The sequence below is a fragment of the Hemibagrus wyckioides genome, linkage group LG29 (assembly GCF_019097595.1).
Source record: "Hemibagrus wyckioides isolate EC202008001 linkage group LG29, SWU_Hwy_1.0, whole genome shotgun sequence".
In the NCBI taxonomy this organism is placed as follows: domain Eukaryota; kingdom Metazoa; phylum Chordata; class Actinopteri; order Siluriformes; family Bagridae; genus Hemibagrus; species Hemibagrus wyckioides.
In genome coordinates, this window is record NC_080738.1 from 12,160,226 (window position 1) to 12,178,894 (window position 18,669).

At 40.4% G+C, this 18,669-nt stretch overlaps 1 protein-coding gene across 1 annotated transcript; it reads left to right on the top strand.

The window, feature by feature from the left end:
• LOC131349315 (NEDD4-binding protein 1-like) lies at positions 1-1,777 on the top strand. Its single transcript, XM_058384912.1, has 3 exons — positions 1-318; positions 767-868; positions 1,049-1,777. Exons 1-3 carry the CDS (start codon positions 215-217, stop codon positions 1,374-1,376), a joined length of 534 nt encoding a protein of 177 aa, XP_058240895.1. The 5' UTR covers positions 1-214; the 3' UTR covers positions 1,377-1,777.
• The last annotated feature ends 16,892 nt before the right edge of the window (positions 1,778-18,669 follow it).

An 18,669-nucleotide genomic window follows, 5' to 3' on the forward strand; every position in this document is an offset into this window, starting at 1 on the left:
GCTGACAGTGATGGTGTTTCTACATCAGATTTTGTTTTCCACAAAGTTGTCCAGTGTTGTGATCCACAGCATTGTGAGTTTAAATCTAAATACAGATACAGACAGCAGCACTTGTCAGTGTAATCATAAAAACATTTACATTACATTTTTGTAAGACTTTTGCTGTTTTTCCTGATACCATACTAAACTATATGCATAATATGCTTTTAGATTTATGCTACATCTTGCAAGGCAGACAGATGGAGTGATTGTAACAAATGACAACATGAGAGACCTTGTGGATGAATCATTTGGATGGAAAGAAATAATCAAGACAAGGTGAACTAGAGCTTTTAAGGGCCAAAGACTTAAAAATAGATTGGCCCTTGTGGTAGTTGTTATAGGGATATGGGAATATCTGGCATTTTTTTAGCATTCATCTTTTGTTTTACCCTGTGAATCAATTATATTATTTATTTTTAATTGTAACACTTGATTATTTTGGCACTTGAGCTACCACATGTATGTTGATGATGATGATGATTATAATAATAATAATAATAATAATAATAATAATAATAATAATAATAATAATAATAATAATTATTATTATTAGGCAGGAACATGTAAAGTGCCAGACTGTATATTAACTCACTATTAAACAAAAACAAACAAACAAACAAACAAAAAAAGTAACAATTCTGTAATAACAATATTGTAAATATTCATTAATGTCTGTGTGAAATACAAATAGTTCTAATAGAAATATTTAACAATGTCTCTGCAGATTGCTCCAGTACGTGTTTGCTGGGGACCTCTTTATGGTGCCGGATGATCCTCTAGGCCGAAGTGGACCTCATATTAAGGACTTCTTACGGTCACAAAACAGGTTTGTGTAGATGTATAGATGTACAGCTGCATGCATACATTCAAACATATCATTACTGATTAGTGATGATTAGTGGAAGTCTAACACATACATACATACACACATACATACATACATACATACATACATACATACATACATACACACAAGCAGTGTCACACTCTTGTTATCTTTATTCAGGCCCCCTGTTCCAGGCAATCACACATTTGCTGGTATGGCCTCAAATTTCCCCCAACTTGCCTCTCAGCCCAGACCTCAGACAGAAGTGCTGAACTACCGTGAACGGACACCTGGGGGCATCAGCAGACCTCAAGGGGCAGTCAGAGGTCATTCCCAGAGCAGAAAGGAGAGGTCAGCAGAGGAGACACTTAGGTTGAAGCAGGATTTGCTGCAGATTTTTCCAGGGCAGGAGAGTGTGATCATAATGACCCTACAGTGCTACCCAGGTGATACAGATATTAACCGACTGTCATATTACATTCTGGAACAAGTAAGTTCAGAGGAGTAGACTTTGATATGAGAGAAACTGGCTCAAAAATATAAAACTTTGAAAGCAGACTATGCGTAAATCTATGGTCTATGGGCTTGTATTCACAAAGTGTTTAAAAATAACAGGGAAAGCCAGAAACTCTTGATATTAAAACATAAAAACTATCAGTCCTTAAATTTTAGATGTGAAGTGTTAGTTATTTGCAGTGCTACAAAAAATGTTCATTGGCTTGGAATTTGATCTGTTTCATCTGTTGCTAAAAAAGTTCAGAAAATACAGTAGGTATATTTTGGACCAGCTCTGTGTAAACATAATCCTCATTTAGTCTTGTGCATTCCTATTTAAAATGATTTACTGATCAAAACAGCGATTCCTTCATTTTTTCATATCAGATATTTACCTAAATTACTCTTTCTTTTGATTTTGTAATGCTGCATATTGTGGTCATTTTAATTGAATTGAACATTTTAATTGATGCAATTTTACCAAATAATATGGTGTCACTGGCTATATTATCTTGTAAAATATCAATTTCATAATGAATTTTGTGAATTGTGAATGATTTTGAAAATCTGACAATAAATTCTTTTTCATCAGGAATGTTGGAATATCTGTGTACCAAATATGTTGTGTGTTAAATTGGTGGGTATTCAAAGCATCATGGGCCAAGTAGTCATTATCTGTGCTCTCTTATATATCTGTCAAAAAGCTGTTAATTTTGTTATTGCTACACAGGAAAAACGGCGGAGTAGTTTTTCCAGAGTTAAAATTTTTTTCCTCAAAAATAGTTGTTTTTGCTCTATTTTGAGTGTACAGAGTAAAATGTGTCAGTAGAGTGGGAGCAAAATTAAAGAGTAACTGTGACTCCTCCCCTAATTGTTCTCCCAAAGATTCGTTTATCCGCCATTAATGTTAGTCACGGCCATCGACCGCTGCTGCTGTGGGTTTAGATGAGAATGTGTGCTTCTGCTGGATGGTAAAGTAAGTAAAGTTTAAAAGTCTTACTATTCATTCTCATAATATTCACCTCTGTTTTTGGCTTAGATCATTTTGCTACGTTTTCTTTGAATATTACAGAGATCCCTTTCTAATGTTAACTTGAGAACTAAGTTAGGCCAGGTTAGATCTAAGTTAGACTAAGTTTTAAAGCAAATAGCTAACATATAAATTACGAATGTTAATTGACATCAGTCAATAAGCTGGCAGCCTTTTAAATGTTTGTTCACAAAACTTTTGTGACGAGCGGCTCGAGTTGTGCACCACATGTACTTGACTCAGTACAGAGTTAACGTTAAACTTAATTGGATTGCTGGAGGCCATTTTGTTGTGTATTATCCCTTTTTGGACAATAATTGTTTCTCATAGGAACGTAGGCTATTTTCAGCATTTACAGGGGCTATTCGGCGATTTATTGCCATCTGAATCAAGTAAAAAAATAAAAATTCACTGTTTGACTCCTTTTTGACCACTGCTGAACACTGTACGATAACTGTTGCTTCATTGTATTTGCATGCATTTGTAATATGTACACTTTTATTACTGAAATGCTGGGAAGTATTTACAAGTACAATATTTCATCATGAATTTATATGTATTGTTCCATGAATAGCCTATTAGATTATTACATGTGAGCAGTGCGTTCCCTGGTTGTAGGTTCATAGAACTCACTCCTCTGTAAATAAATCACCATCTGAATGCATGAGATTCATCACTGAGGTGCCATGCAGATTTATTTCACATGAAAAACAAATACCGTCCGAATAGAGCTGTTGAGCACCCTGCCTTAAAAGAACTATTGGACAGTTATCACATATTAAAAATGTGTGAACAAAGTCATGTCAAAGAACAACATGAACAAAGTCATGTTGTTCATGTTGTGTAGTGCACTAATGAATGTTCCTTTCTTCATCTGACTTTGAGTGTTCTCACCTTATGTTTAACTTTGTCTTTTTGGTTCCTTCAGGATGCAAACCAACAATGTTGTCAGAGTGAAGTTCAAAGACAGCAAGAAATATATTTTTTCTTCAAAACCTTTTACATTTCAATCGTTTTTGGAATGTGGTAAGAGATAAACTTTAACATTGTTAATATCATTAATACTTTTCCCTTAAAAATGATTTTAATAGTAATATATTAAGTGTATGATTGTATATTATGGGGTTAAAAAATAACTGTTGTAGTTCCATTGGCATTGCTGGCCTTTGTCAATTTGCCATTGATTGTCTCCCTTCAGTTGCCAAGAAATTTGATCTTCCTACAATGGATGTTAAAGTCTTTGATGACTCGAAGACAGAAGTTGATGAGGAAGCATTCGAATATCTGCTGACACGACCAGATCTTGGTGTCCTAGAAATTTTCATACCAGGCACAAAACTTTGATGGTAAATTGTTTGACATGCTTATCAAATTTTGTGTTTATTCTCAGCAATATTCTCCAATTCACTGATTTGTATAGGCTAATATGGCTATTGGAAAAATTCTTAATACTGATATGGTTTATATTGAAGATACTTTAAGCTCAAGCTCATTAGGAGATACTGAGGGCACGTCAGAGTCTGATGACACAATAGTGTTGATTAGAAGTCCTCCTGAAAAAAATGAAGCTGAGGAATGTCGTCTTGCCCAAGTAAGGATCACCAATCTTGCCTCTGAATTACATTTATTTAGAATGACTTAAAAATTAAAGATATTTGGAACTATATACACTTGTCAGTTGTTAATTTATCATCTTTGCCCAATATTGCATCATTCTCCCCTCCAGATGATCGAAGATATACTAAAGAGCAGCCCTGGAGGCGAGAAAGTCATAAATGAATACGCTCGCACCAACGGTCTGTCAGATGCCCGAAGACGTGACATGGTGAAAATCTTGGTAGCACATTTGACAAATGAACATGGGTAGGTTGTTCAAACAGTAATTTGTAAATTGATGTTTATGATGATATGGGTTATAATTGGTTTTGGTTTGTGTGTGTGTAGAACAAGCCCTTCACGACGTTTGAAGGAAGAATATGCAATGGGAATCATCTCCCGATTCCCATACTTGGCTGACCCCAGGAGCAAGCTTGGTTATGTAAGTAGCTATTGCCTCTCAATCTTTTTGATTTACAGGAGGAGGAGACACTCTGTATATTGCAGAGTAAAGACTATCTACATTATAATTAATGTGGCATTTATTGCCTTAATAGGGTAACGTATAACTATTAGGTCTTTGTATTGTTCTGGTCATAGGAGCATTATTACAATGGAGAAGATGGAAGTGGATATTTGGCATGGAGAATCAAAACTCTGCAGAAAGAAGCATCAGAGGGACAGATGAAGCGCCCACGGCAACCACAAACAGGTGCAAGATTTGATGTTAAGTCAATGCTTTTATTAGCTTGGCTAATATTTATTAGGTTTGATTAACTTTTTCTTATTTTCAAATGAATATACAACTTGCTTTTTAAACTCATCTTAACATTTGTGTCTTTTAACATTTGTCTTTGAAGTATTCTTTTTTTCCAAATCGGTCTGTCATTAAGTCATGTTGTGAATGAGGTCTCCTGTTACATAGTATCTCTACAAAATATAATCATTGTTCTTTTTAAATGCAAATGGTTTGCATAATCATCAATGTTGGGCAAATTTAAATGTCACTCTGGGATATGTGCATGTTTTACATGTTATTTCCTGTCATGCATCTAGTTTTTGTATATATGCGTTGTGCTTTGGAAAGAAATGGAACTACAAATGTGGTTTTCATATTATCTTAAACACTTTCAGGTGGGCCAACTGCTGACAGACATAGCAGACCTACAAAGAAGACAGCTTTTTGTCTGATGACCATCAGTGTCAGGAAGCAGTTGCCCTGATGAACCATACAGCTGACGAGGCAGTGGTAAAGGAAAAGATGAAGTTAACACTGGCCTATCGTCAGAAGCTGCTGCATGACCCTAAAGAGTCAACTGATATTCTAGCAATTTTTCAGCGATTCCTGGATATACCAGGCTTGGTATGTGAGACTTATGTTCTTAAAACATGAAAAACATGCTGCTGTTGTTCTGCAGTAACACAGACTCGTTAGGTAAACAAAGTCAGTTCCTACTGTGGTATCTACTTTATCTTTGGTAGATTGATCAAGATTTTGCACTTCTATTTGGTGATGCGACCTCTGCAAAGTTGCTGGAGAAGTGGTCTACCAACAAAAAACCAAAGGTTATTGAACAGAGCCGTGGCCTTACACAGACTAGTGAGCTCCAATACCTCATCCAAAATGCTGAAGCCACTGAAGTTGAAGAAGGTAACTATATTGTGGTATACCTTAAATTATTTAAGAGGAAGTTATGCATTAATGACAAGTGTAGCTTTATCCAGATCTACAGAGTTTCAATTGTGGTCACAACTTTACCCATTACACATGTGTGCAGTATTAACTAAAGTACTAGAGTGGTTAATGTATTTATACCGGCACATCTTCGAATGAAGCTGAGTCAAGTTAAAGTGAGTAGAAGGGTATGCTCAACCCCTTCTACCTAAAAACCAAAAAATGTGTTTATTTTGTTTTCCGTGTCTCTAGGTTGGGACAGCGACATGTCTTCCATTCTGATGCTGGTTCACCTTTTGCCACCCTCAAGTCAAGGCCACAAAAGACCGGGAAAGATCTCAGCTAGACAAGCATGTGATCGTCTTGTGAAATTCATCAAGGTGAAGCTACTGATTAAACAGATCAGATGAAACTATTTCATAATGTTCTGTCACTGTGTGAACTTGAACTTGCTTATTTCTGAGACTTGCTAATTTCTCATAAAAATCACTTGTCCTCCAAATTGTTGTTCATGTGCTATTCTTTTCTACTTAGCACATACCTAGTAACAATCTGTTGGAATCTCTTGGAAGTATGTAATACAGAAACTTTGGTGGAAGACATCACTGTATGTTTATCCATGCTGTATATTGACTTTAACTGTTAAGTCATATTGGCACTAATGTGTTTTCATTCTTTCACAGACCGGTACCAGTATCCAAGGCCACTTGGATAGCATTGGAGAGAGTCTCCAGCCGTATCTACTTGCTGTAGGGCCGAAGAGAAGTAGGATCCATTTATTGTAATTGACCAATATGCTCTACCCTGTAAGGCTTCTAATTCACTAGCCTGTGTTGATGAGCTTTTCAAAGCTCACTTTGTCTTTGGCACCTCATACTGTCAGGAATTGACCAATGTGTATAGCTTTCTGCAAACCACTGTCTATGATATAGATGTTGAAACCACCAAGGTGAATCCCAGAGTGGCTGAGTTAAGAGCTACAATTCTCCAGTAAGCAGATGATTTGTTTCATTTGTAAAAAGGGGCATGCTAATGCCAATGCCCTTATAAGGCACTTTAAGTTAGTTCATGGCCTTTGTCCAGGAAAGAGTCTCAAGTTAAAATGTGCTCAAAGAGGTTGTTCACGTGTTTACTATAGTTTTTCTGGATTACGAAAGCATCTCAGCAAGCATCTCTGCAATTGACTATTCACGCCTCGATAGTGGTGAAAGCTCATCCACCGCCAACTCCATTTCATTAGATGATGTAGGTGTTTTACCAAACCAAAATTCACCTTGTGAGTCTGCACTCCTAAAAACAAATATAGTAAACAGTTGTGCAACAGTGGTAGCTGAACTTAAAGTTGCTGGTGTCGCAGAACAACTATTAACTATGTTGTTGGTGCTCTAGAAGAAGTGATTGGAGACCTTCATCGTGAAACTCAAGAATCTGTGAAAAACAGCCTATCTTTAGAGGAGCCCATCAAAAGGGTTGTTGAGTCTCAAATTGATCAGTGTTTTGAAAAAATGCAAAATCCTTTTGCGGTATTAAACGCTGAGAGCAAGAGAATGCAGTACTTTTCAGAGAAATGGGGAAAAATAGATCCTGTTGAATATGTTCTTGGAACAAGATTTGCGACACGGCTTAACAGAACAACTGGAACGTTTGCCCAAACCATTGTTAAGGATAAATTTGTATATATACCAATTCTTGAGACATTACAGTCCATTTATAAGCACCCTAACATTACAGATATGATGGCAAGAGATTCACAACAAAGACCAAATTGTCTTAATGATATACACGATGGGGAATTCTTTAACAATCATGCACTCTTCTCAAAACAAACACATGCAGTTCAACTCCAGCTTTTTTTTGATGAATTTGAATGCTCAAACCCCTTTGGATCAAAACAAGGAATACATAAGTTAGGAGCTATCTATTTTACCCTTAGAAATATTTCCCCTAAATACAACTCGAGTTTACTAAATATACATTTAGTCACTTTATTTCATGCACAAGATATCAAAACATATGGGTTTGATAAAATACTAGAGCCGCTTGTCCAGGATATCTCAACACTGGAAACCGATGGAATTCAGATTCCTTTATTTGATCATACAGTTTATGGAACCATTGTCCAAGTTACTGATGACAACCTTGGTGTCCATTCCTTGTTTGGTTTTGTGGAATCATTTAGTGCTAGGTATTGTCGCTGCTTGTCAGGGGTGGCAGGTGAGGACCCAAATGCAGAACACAGTCCGAGTTCAAAACTTAGAGTCTTTATTAAGAACGGCACAAAAAATGGCAGAGTTCTCAAAAGAAACTGAAAAAACCAGGATACAGCAGGCTGGTAGAATCGGTAAAGGAAACAACCACCTACAATCCAATAATCCACAATCCAGAGAACAGGTTAAACGTAGGACAGGCAGAGTCATTAACAGCATACAATCCAATAATCCAAAATCCAGAAAGCAGGTTAAACGTAGGATAGGCAGAGTCATAAGCAGCATACAGTCCAATAATCCAAATTCCAGAAAGCAGGTTAAACGTAGGACAGGCAGAGTCATAAGCAGCATACAGTCCAATAATCCAAATACAGAGAACAGGTTAAACGTAGGACAGGCAGAGTCATTGATTGAAGGAAGGCAGAGACAAACCAGGCAGACAGGAACTGAAGAAAAGGCAGGATGCTGTCTCAGAAGCTCAAGGCTGACTGAAGAGACCATCTGGCAAGGAGCATGGACTGCTCGCTAGCTTATATAGGACAGAGGAGCATAAAATGGCGGAAACCGTAAATGAGATCGCGAAACCAGAAGTTGCGTCCCGGAACCGGAAGTAGCAACATGGAACCTGGAAATGCATGCCTGACAGTACCCCTCCCTCCACGGGGCGTCTCACGACGCCCATCCTGGTTGATCAGGGTGCTCACGGTGGAACTGGGAAACAAGGTCGGGATCAAGGATGTGACGTGCGGGCACCCAGGAGCGTTCTTCAGGGCCGTAGCCCTCCCAGTCGACAAGATACTGGAGACCTCTACCCCGACGTCTGGAGCGTAGAAGGCGGCGAACTGTATAAACAGGGCCTCCATCAATGACCCGGGCGGGAGGAGGGGGTCTGGTGGAGGGAACCAGCAAACAGGCTCGGACAGGCTTGAGTCTGGAGACATGGAACGTAGGGTGGATGCGAAGGGCCCGGGGAAGCTTGAGTCGGACGGATACTGGATTGAGCACTTTAGAGATTGGGAACGGACCAACAAAGCGAGGAGCGAGCTTCCGACAGGCGACTTTCAGGGGCAGACCTCTCCAGACCTCCTCCAGACCTGTCGACACCGTTTAACCAGAGCGAGGGCAGAGGAAACCGAGGCCTCTAATTCTTGGGAAGAGAACAGAGGTGGTTGATAGCCGTAAGCGGCCTGGAAAGGGGAGAGGCCTGTGGCTGCCGAGGGAAGAGAGTTGTGGGCATATTCGACCCAAATGAGGTTGGATGACCAGGATGTAGGGTCTTCAGAACAGAGGATTCTGAGCCCAGTCTCCAACTCTTGGTTTAAACGCTCCGTCTGGCCGTTGGTCTGCGGGTGGAAGCCAGATGAAAGGCTAATGGAGGTACCCAGGAGGTTACAGGACTCCTTCCAGAATCTCGAGGTGAACTGTGGCCCCCGGTCAGACACAATATTGCGAGGCAACCCATGTAAGCGGAAGACATGTAATAGTAGCATCTGGGCAGTCTCCTTGGCGGAGGGAAGCTTGGCCAAGGGCACGAAATGGACCATTTTCGAGAATCGGTCCACCACCGTAAGGATGGTAGTGTGGCCGGCAGAAGGAGGTAGTCCGTTGACAAAGTCCAGGGAGATATGGGACCAAGGTCGTCTGGGGGTCGGAAGGGGGCGCAGGAGCCCGGCTTGTGGGGTCCTGGATGATTTCTGCTGAGCACAGGTGGGGCAGGCTGCCACAAATCTCTGGATATCGTGCTTGAGTGATGGCCACCAGAAACGCTGTTGGAGAGTAGATAAGGTACGGGAAACCCCGGGATGACAAAAGAGGCGGCTGCTGTGGCACCACTGGATGACCTTAGACCTAAGGTGATCAGGGACAAAGAGTCTGTTCCTGGGGAAGTTGCCTGAAATCTGTATCCCTGCGATGGCCTGCTGCACTCTCCTTTCGATCCCCAGATGAAGAGCACGGATGGTTACCGACGAAGGGAGGATGTGTTCGGGAGCTGGGTCATCCTCATCGGGGGTGAATAGTCGTGAAAGGGCGTCCGGTTTACCATTCTTAGAACCAGGGCGGAATGAGAGGGTGAAGTTAAAATGCCCAAAGAACAGCCCCCAATGAGCCTGTCGAGGATTGAGTCGTTTGGCTGTCTGAAGGTATTCAAGATTTCTGTGGTCAGTCCATACAATGAAAGGCTGCTCAGTGCCCTCCAACCAGTGGCGCCACTCCTCCAGGGCCAGTTTCACAGCCAGAAGCTCCCGTTCACCGATGGCATACTTCTGTTCAGCTGGGGAAAGGCGGTGAGAGAAAAACACAGGGGTGGAGACGATTGTCCTTAGAAGCCCTTTGAGACAGGACGGCCCCCACCCCACAGTCAGATGCATCCACCTCCACCACAAACTTTCGCGATGGGTCTGGAAGAATCAGGACAGGAGCAGTAGTGAAGAGCTTCTTAAGTTGGGCAAAGGCTAGCTCAGCCTCTGGAGTCCATGAAAAGGGGTGTAGCGAGGAAGTGAGTTGGTGCAGGGGTGCCGCAACGGCACTGTAACCTCTGATGAACTTCCGGTAGAAATTAGCGAACCCCAGGAAACGCTGGAGCTGCTTACGGCTTTCAGGGCACTGCCAGTCCCTCACAGCCTCCACCCGCCTGGGATCCATCTGTATGCTACCGGCCGAGAGTACGAAACCCAAAAACGTGGTGCTGGAGGTGTGGAATTCACACTTCTCGGCTTTCACATACAGACGGTTCTGAAGCAGGCGATGGAGCACCGACCGGACGTGGTGAACATGCTCCTCTAGGGAGTGGGAGAAGATGAGGATGTCATCCAAGTACACAAAGACAAACTGGTTTAGGAAGTCCCGGAGGATGTCGTTGACCAGGGCTTGAAAAACAGCAGGGGCATTAGTGAGCCTGAACAGCATTACCAGATATTCATAATGGCCTGTTGGGGTGTTAAATGCAGTCTTCCATTCGTCACCCTCTCGAATACGCACCAGATGATAGGCGTTGGAGGAGTTCGAAAGCGGTAGACATGAGGGGTAATTGATAACGGTTCTTGGTGGTAATGGCATTAAGCCCACGGTAGTCGATGCATGGACGCAAGGACCCATCCTTCTTCCCTACAAAGAAGAACCCAGCCCCAGCAGGTGAGGAAGATGGACGAATGATCCCGGCCGTGAGGGAATCTTGAATATATTGGGTCATAGCCTCTCTTTCGGGTCCCGAAAGCTGGTAGAGCCGACCCCGAGGAGGGGTAGTGCCAGGCAGGAGGTCAATAGCACAGTCATATGGGCGATGAGGGGGTAAAGAGGAGGCTCTGACCTTACTGAATGCCATCCCCAGGTCATGATAATCGGAGGGTACTGAGCTGAGGTCAGGGGGTGGTTCGTCCATGTCAGACACCTTGGTAGGAGGTACAGATCCGAGGCAATGGGCTAGGCAGTAGGTCCCCCAATCCAGGATACGGCCGCTGGTCCAGTCCACGTGAGGATTTCCATGGCTTCAGGAGCCATGGAAAGCCCAACATAACAGGGGCAAATGGTGAAGGGATCAGAAGAAAAGACAACCACTCTTGGTGATGTTCAGAGATGGTGACAAGCAAGGGTTTTGTGCGTTGGGAGGCATGTGGCCGTCCAAGGCCCGAACTTGGAGGGGCGAGAACAGAGGCACCGTCTCAAGGCCTAGTTGTTTAGCCAGGTCTTGATCCATAAATTCAGAGTCGGCTCCGGAGTCCACAAAGGCAGATAGGTCGTAGCCCCGCTGGTCAACTGAGATGCGGATCTTGAGCAGTGGCTTGGAAGGGACTGATGGTCGTAGACTCGCCGCTGGCCCCTCTTTCAGCGACGAGCCCGGCCTTTTACTGGACAGGAAGCGGCAAAATGTCCAGCCTCTCCACAGTACAGGCATAGTCCTGAGGCCCGACGCCTGTCCTTCTCAGCAGAGGATAAGTGACGACGACCGATCTCCATGGCATGGGAGAGAGGAAGGCTCCTGGATGCAGAGACAGGGAGGGTAGGAGAAGGCGGGGGGCGAGAGACAGTGGGTCAGTAGTTGGGTTGTCCAAGACGTCGGGCTGACCTTTCAGTTTGGCGTTCCCGAATGCGTCGATTGATGTGGGTAGCCAGGGCGATCAGGTCATCGAGGTCGGCTGGTAGCTCCCGGGCAGCGAGCTCATCCTTAATCTCAGAAGCCAGCCCGCGATAGAAGGCATCGTAGAGTGCGGTGGCATTCCACCCGCTGTCGATGGCAAATGTGCGGAAATCCACCGCATATTCCGCCACGGTTAGGCTCCCTTGTGAGGCTTCAAAGAGGGAGCGTGCCGCATCCTGCTGAGGAGCTGAGGCGGTTGCCCAGAGCTTGGCCTTGCCTGACAACAGGGAGATGACAAAGGCTACCTTGGAGCGGTCTGATGGGAAGGAAGAGGGTTGAAATGCATGCCTGACACTGCTTTTGCCTACTAGAGAAAGAGGACTTTCAGACAGTGTTCAGTGAAGATAGTCCAAAGATGTCAGTGCGAACTAAAGAACTTCATGCTGAACACTGCCAGAGAATGCAGAGCAATCCCAGTCTACCTTATGTAATGGGAGTAAAAAAGTCTTGCCTTTTAAATTCGTTGCAATATTTCCACACCACTGCAAATTTTTCGGTTGATATTATGCATGACATATTGGAGGGGGTTGCTCAATATGAGATGAAATTACTCATTCAGCATCTGATTGAAAATTACACCACATCAGCAGAAGTACACAGAAGAATTCAGAGTTTCAACTATGGCTTCATGGAACAAAACAACAAACCTCCTGGTGTAGAATTAAGAGAGGGTTCCAATGACAAGGGCTTAAATGCCTCTCAGAGCTGGTGTTTACTGTGGTATCTGCCCATCATGTTTGGAGATCTTGTGTGTCCTAATGATCAGCACTGGTATTTGTTCATTTTATTGCTTCAGATTGTCAATATTGTGTTTTCTTCAGTCATATCCACTGGTATCACAATTTATTTGAAACATCTGATTGAAGAACACCACAGTTTGTTTAAGCATTTGTTTCCTGATAAGAACTTGTTGCCAAAGCATCATTTTATGGTGCATTACCCCAGTTGTATGCGGAAAATTGGACCACTGATACATTGTTGGTGCAAGCGTTACGAAGCGAAGCATAACATTTTTAAAAAGCAGCTGAAAAGCTTTAAGAACATAACGAAAACATTAGCAAAGAAACACCAGTGTCAAATGGCTTACATTTGGCAAACATTTGATCCAAATGAATTTAAATTTGGTCCCGGGAAATTGGTCTCATTGAATGAAATGGAAGTTGGTGTTGAGATGGCTGAGAAACTTAATGTGCCTATGTGGACTAAAGTCCTAAATGTGAAATGGGTCAAGCACTGTGGAAACACTTATCGGTCAGGGTTGGCAGTTTGTGTTCAAGTTCAAAATGACATGCCTGTATTTCATGTAATCCAGAATATTGTTATTAAAGATGAGCACATCCTTTTAATAACAAATGCACTGAAAACGTTCTGTTTAGATGAACATATCCATGCTTACAAAGTTGCACATGCCATAGATGCACCTTATGTTTTGGAGATTAGGAATATTTTGCACCACAAGTTGTTTGACATTCTGATGTCTTATGGTTGTGATTCTGATTTGTTTATTGTACCATATAGTTTCATGTAATTCCTCCATCTCCTCCATTATATTATCACTATTTTTTTAAAATGATTTTAGTATTATTGTTTTCATTTCATTTTTATTTTTTTCACAACCACAACACGATGACATATTCACAATGACAAGTGAATTATGTTTAATGTTTGAAGAGGAGCTTGAAAAATAAAATTGAGACATGAGTATACAGAATGTTGTTGGTTCTTTTTTCAGACTGAAAAACAAGTTCATTTTAGGGGTAAATCATGAATGGTATAATTCAGAATAGCTCTGGATAGAGTTAGTTATTCTTTGTAGTTCACTCATAATTGAGGATAAACAACTCTGGAGGGGAAGTATATTGTGGTAGAGCAAATTTGAAGTTCCTCAGAACAGAGTTAATAAGTAGCAGAGTAATTTTCTTGTAGCTCTGAAAGGAGTAAAATACTATGAGAGTTGATTTCAAAAAACACTAAATAGAGTCAAATATCAAAGGAAAGAGTAAAATATTAAGACTACATTGAGCATAATTCTCTCTGGAAAAATGACTATCAAAAGAATAACTTTTACTCTTTTCAGAGAGGGACCAAATGTTATCTGGCATAGAGTAAAATTTTCTTCAATTTGAGTAAATTTTACTCAGGCAAATTTACTGTGTAGTAAGCAGAATACAATTTTAAAAAATCATTTATATGTGGTAACATTTTTAAGACACTTAATTCATAAAGCACAAAGCTTTATTTGCTTTACACTGTCCTTTAAGCAATATTAGAGATTTAGTGCATTAATTATCCAGCAATGTGGTAGAGAAGGTGTTCCCTTTCAAATGTCGTGAATTGATGATATGGGAATGCCGTTGTGAAAACGGTGTCTGAAGCATGTGTGAACACGTGCCGGTTTCATTGGCTGATAGAGGTCAGGTAACATAGCAGCGCACACCAACAAGACCAACAAGAAGTTTCCTCTAGACATGAATCTCCCATGTCATCTAGGACAGAGTTTAGGTCTGAGAACCAAATTCGGGTGGGCCAGCGTGGACCCAGCAATAATAGGTGACTCTGTCCTGGCGCACCCTGGCTTGGACTCCCAATAACAGAGCTATTGGAAGACAGGTGTAAATATGGTGGTGGAATGGAGGAGAGCCAAATATGGAGCCTTTGACCTTGCCACCTCGGGAACAGGAGATTATGGCAAGGAGGTAACACGTGGTCTGGTGTTAAGAAGTTGTCATCAAGCTTAGAAAGGACGACCATGTCTTGCTCGTTGTGCCAATCTAGATTACGTTTGGTGACTGCACAGCTCACTACATTGAGCAGCTACTCAAAGAAGATGAGTAGCAAGGCTGCTCAGCTGCAACCCACAATTCAACCCTCAATTCATTGAGCTCCTCAGTACTTGATGCGGTCGGCATAAGGTTGTCATTTGGTCATCATTGGTTTGCTCCTCAGAGTCCAAAACTCTGTCTTACTAGCATGGGAATGAGCAGCATTCAATATTATACTGCAACCAGCCATTAAAGGGCCTCATAGACATATGGGTTCATTTTTAAACCCCTGTTATACCAACCAACAATATGTACAGTCACTGTCTGGGTCTCACACCCCTAGAATATGACACATTAATTTTCTTCCCAGACTTTCTACCAACAGGTTTCTAACAATTTACTATTTTTTCCTCCATGTGCCTATTGGTGAGGTTATGAAACATCTCTCCTGCTGCTTCAAAAGAGCATCTCAAGAGCCAAATGAAAAGGAGCATCTACAGATATTAGACTCTAAGAAAGAATAGGAAGATGTGACTCAAACTGTATCAATTGAATATAAAGACTTTATTTCATTATTATTTTTACATATCATTATTAAATGAAAGCATAGCATAGTAAGAAAAGTAGATCAAGGAAAAAAAGAAAATTAAATGCATTTAAATGCATCCATAGATCATTTGTTGTGAAATAAAAAAAGAATAAAAATAATAATTCTGAATTATCATCAATTTCTCTATTTAAATTTCAATTTTTCTTTCTTAACAGTAAAACAGGAAATGTTAAAAAATATTTTAAAAAGGCATATCTGTCCAGCCAGGAGAGATATTAGAATGTGAACAGGGAACACCAAGGAGTAAATTGCAAATTGACATCAGAAAGACATCATGAACACAAAATGTTAAGGCATTATTGGACTTTACCTCTTAGAAGAATGAGTCCACATTGCCTTTACTGAAGGTTTCAAAGATTAATTTGCTACTCCATTGAGTATATGCTTTGCTTAAATGCTTTGCATTCTCTCTCTCTCTCTCTCTCTCTCTCTCTCTCTCTCTCTCTTTCTCTATCTCTCTCTTGGTAAACTGTACTACTACTTACTTACTACTGTAGCCTGTCTCTGCCTTTCAAAGTCAAAGTCAAAGTCAAAGAAGCTTTATTGTCATGTCAACCATATATAGCTGATGCAGTACACAGTGAAGTGAAACAACGTTCCTCCTAGACCAAAGGTGCTACACATTACAAAGACAAAGTACAGTGACGCAGACAAACATAGAGCTAAACATAGAGATAAAACTATACTTAAGGTGCAATCTTTAGTAAAAAAAAAAAAAAAAACTAGACATACAACAGAAGTGCACAGAATTACAAGACAAGACAGTGCAGACAAACAACATATAGACCGACTCTGTGCAAAAGAATAGTGTTGACAGTGAGTGCAAACATGTAAACAGGATCAATATAAAATGTAAAGTGTAATGTAAAGTGACATATGCGTGCAAACAGGACAATTTGTGTGTGTGTGTGTATGTGTCCAGCACAGTATAGTTCTCTGTTGAAGCAGTTCTCAGTTGTGTGTGTGTCTGTGTCCAGCACAGTTCCCTACAAAGGTTTTTATATTTCAAATTTTTAGTGTGGTCTTTTAGAGGCCACTGTATATATGGTTCAGTTTTAGAAGCTACTGTTTTGTTTGCTTTTTTCCTGGTTTAAGACGTTATGCATTCAAGTCATGACCTATGACTTTCAAAACCCTGTGTTTTTTTTTTGTTAATTTAACTTGATTATTGCTAGTCCCAGTCTTGGACTAGGTTTAAACTCAATAATGATGGTCTAAACTAAAGACCAATGTCCATGGTTAGAACTCACCAGGCTTTGAGCCAACACTTTATCATTGAACATATTCCAAAAACAAAAAAAAAACAATTGTGGTGTAATAATATTAGGTCATATAAATACAGGGAAAACCCTAAATAACAAACATTTTGTTTAAAATGCTGCCCTGTTACATCATCAAAGCATTTTGTTTGTCAAATGATGCTTAGAGAAGAGTCAATACAAATTTACAATTCATGATGTAGCCTACTTTTTTGTTCACTTACGTAAACCTGAACTCATTTCACCCCTTTAATCTACTCAGATCCAGAGTAAAAATTTAAGTGAAATATTTTCTTAATAAGATCAAGATTCAAGATTCAAGATTCAAGATTCAAGAAGCTTTATTGTCATTTCAACCACATATAGCTGACGCAGTACATAATGAAATGAAACAACGTTTCTCCAGGACCTGGTGCTACATAAACATACAACAACAAAGTTCAACATAAAAACAACACCACAGAGCTAGGACAGAAGATTGGCAAAAAAATTGTGCAAAAATACACAGCAGCGGTTCACCCAGGGACACCCATCTACTGTCCATAAAATTTTGTCCATAAGTGGACTCCGTAAAAGAAGACCACTGCGGCCTAAAATACATACCTCTGACATGGAAATAAGGCTAAGCAACTCAACTATCCACAAAAACAGGAACTGGGGTGCAGAAAAATAGCAAATATGTGGCCATAGCATGAGGCAGGTTTTTCACTGAAGGGATGGAGATCAGTACAAGTGTCTGTAGGCAACAGTGAAGCATGGTGAAGATTCCTTGCAAGTATGGGGCTGCATTTCTTGATGGTGTCCTCAATGCTGAGAAATACAGGCAGATACTTCCATTATGCAGTACCATCATGGGAGGTGTCTGATTGGCCATAAATGTATTTTGCAGCAGGACAACAACCAATGCCATTAAGAACTATCTTCAGCATATAGAAGAGCAAGGAGTCCTGAAAGTGATGGTTTGGCCCCAACAGAGCCCTTGATCTTAATATCATCAAATCTGTCTGGGATTACATGAAGAGACAGAACGATATGAGGCATCTTATATCCACAGAAGATCTGTGGTTAGTTCTCCAAGATGTTTGGAACAACCTACCTGCTGAGTTCCTTGAAAAACTGTGTGCAAGTGTACCTAGAAAAATTTGGATTTCTCTTCTGTCCATTTACTTTACATTTTGTTAATTAATAAACATAAACTTTTGTTACTTCTAATTTTGAAAGCATTCTTACTTTACAGCATTTTTCACACCTGCCTTAAACTTTTGCATAGTTCTGTATATGCAAACATGTCGGCCCTATGATCCAGTTCTCTATGGTTAGGAATTTAACAGGCTTTGAGCCAACCCTTTATGATTGTACTTATTCAAAAACAATTGATTGTTTTGTGTTGTAATAATAAATTGTAGAAATACAGAAAAAAACTCTTTAACATAATTTCAACCTTTTGAATTTAAAATGTTGCCATGTTACACCTGCTTCGTCCAAGCATTTGCCTGTCAAATGATGCTTAGAGGAGAGTTAGGACAAATTTTCAATTCAAGGTCAAACAGACACAGACACACCTTTGATTCAAGCTACATATTCCTCTACACATGGTAACAGGAATTGAGCCAACCATTTATCATGTTCAGCCATGTTTTAAGTAGCAACCACAGTGATCTTTTTCAAAGTGTTTAAACATTATTTAAACTCGGAATGGTTTTTGAAATATTTGACGTCAACTCAAACAGCATTTGAAAGCTTGTTCTTTTCTCTGATTATTAAAACCTTCAAACCCGTGTCCGTGAGTGAGCCGGTTACAACATTAGTAAAAAAAGCATGGCATATCACATTTAGCAAATCATATTTTTGGCTGTGTAAAATGTATTCAAACACAACCTACACCATTTGAAAGATAATTTTATTAGGTTTTCAACATATATGTTTGAGTACATTTCATTTAATGTACTTTCTGAAAGAAGCAATTCATTTACACCATCTATGGAAATTTTGACCTATTACAATAGGCTTATCAGATATAGTGCAATTTAAT

What these genes read in the sequence shown, in the direction of transcription:
- LOC131349315 (XM_058384912.1), top strand. Translation starts at nt 215, where the DNA reads ATGCTACATCTTGCAAGGCAGACAGATGGAGTGATTGTAACAAATGAC. An exon ending in AAAGAAATAATCAAGACAAG is followed by an intron (nt 319 to 766) that starts GTGAACTAGAGC and finishes ATGTCTCTGCAG; the next exon opens with ATTGCTCCAGTACGTGTTTG. An exon ending in TTCTTACGGTCACAAAACAG is followed by an intron (nt 869 to 1,048) that starts GTTTGTGTAGAT and finishes ATCTTTATTCAG; the next exon opens with GCCCCCTGTTCCAGGCAATC.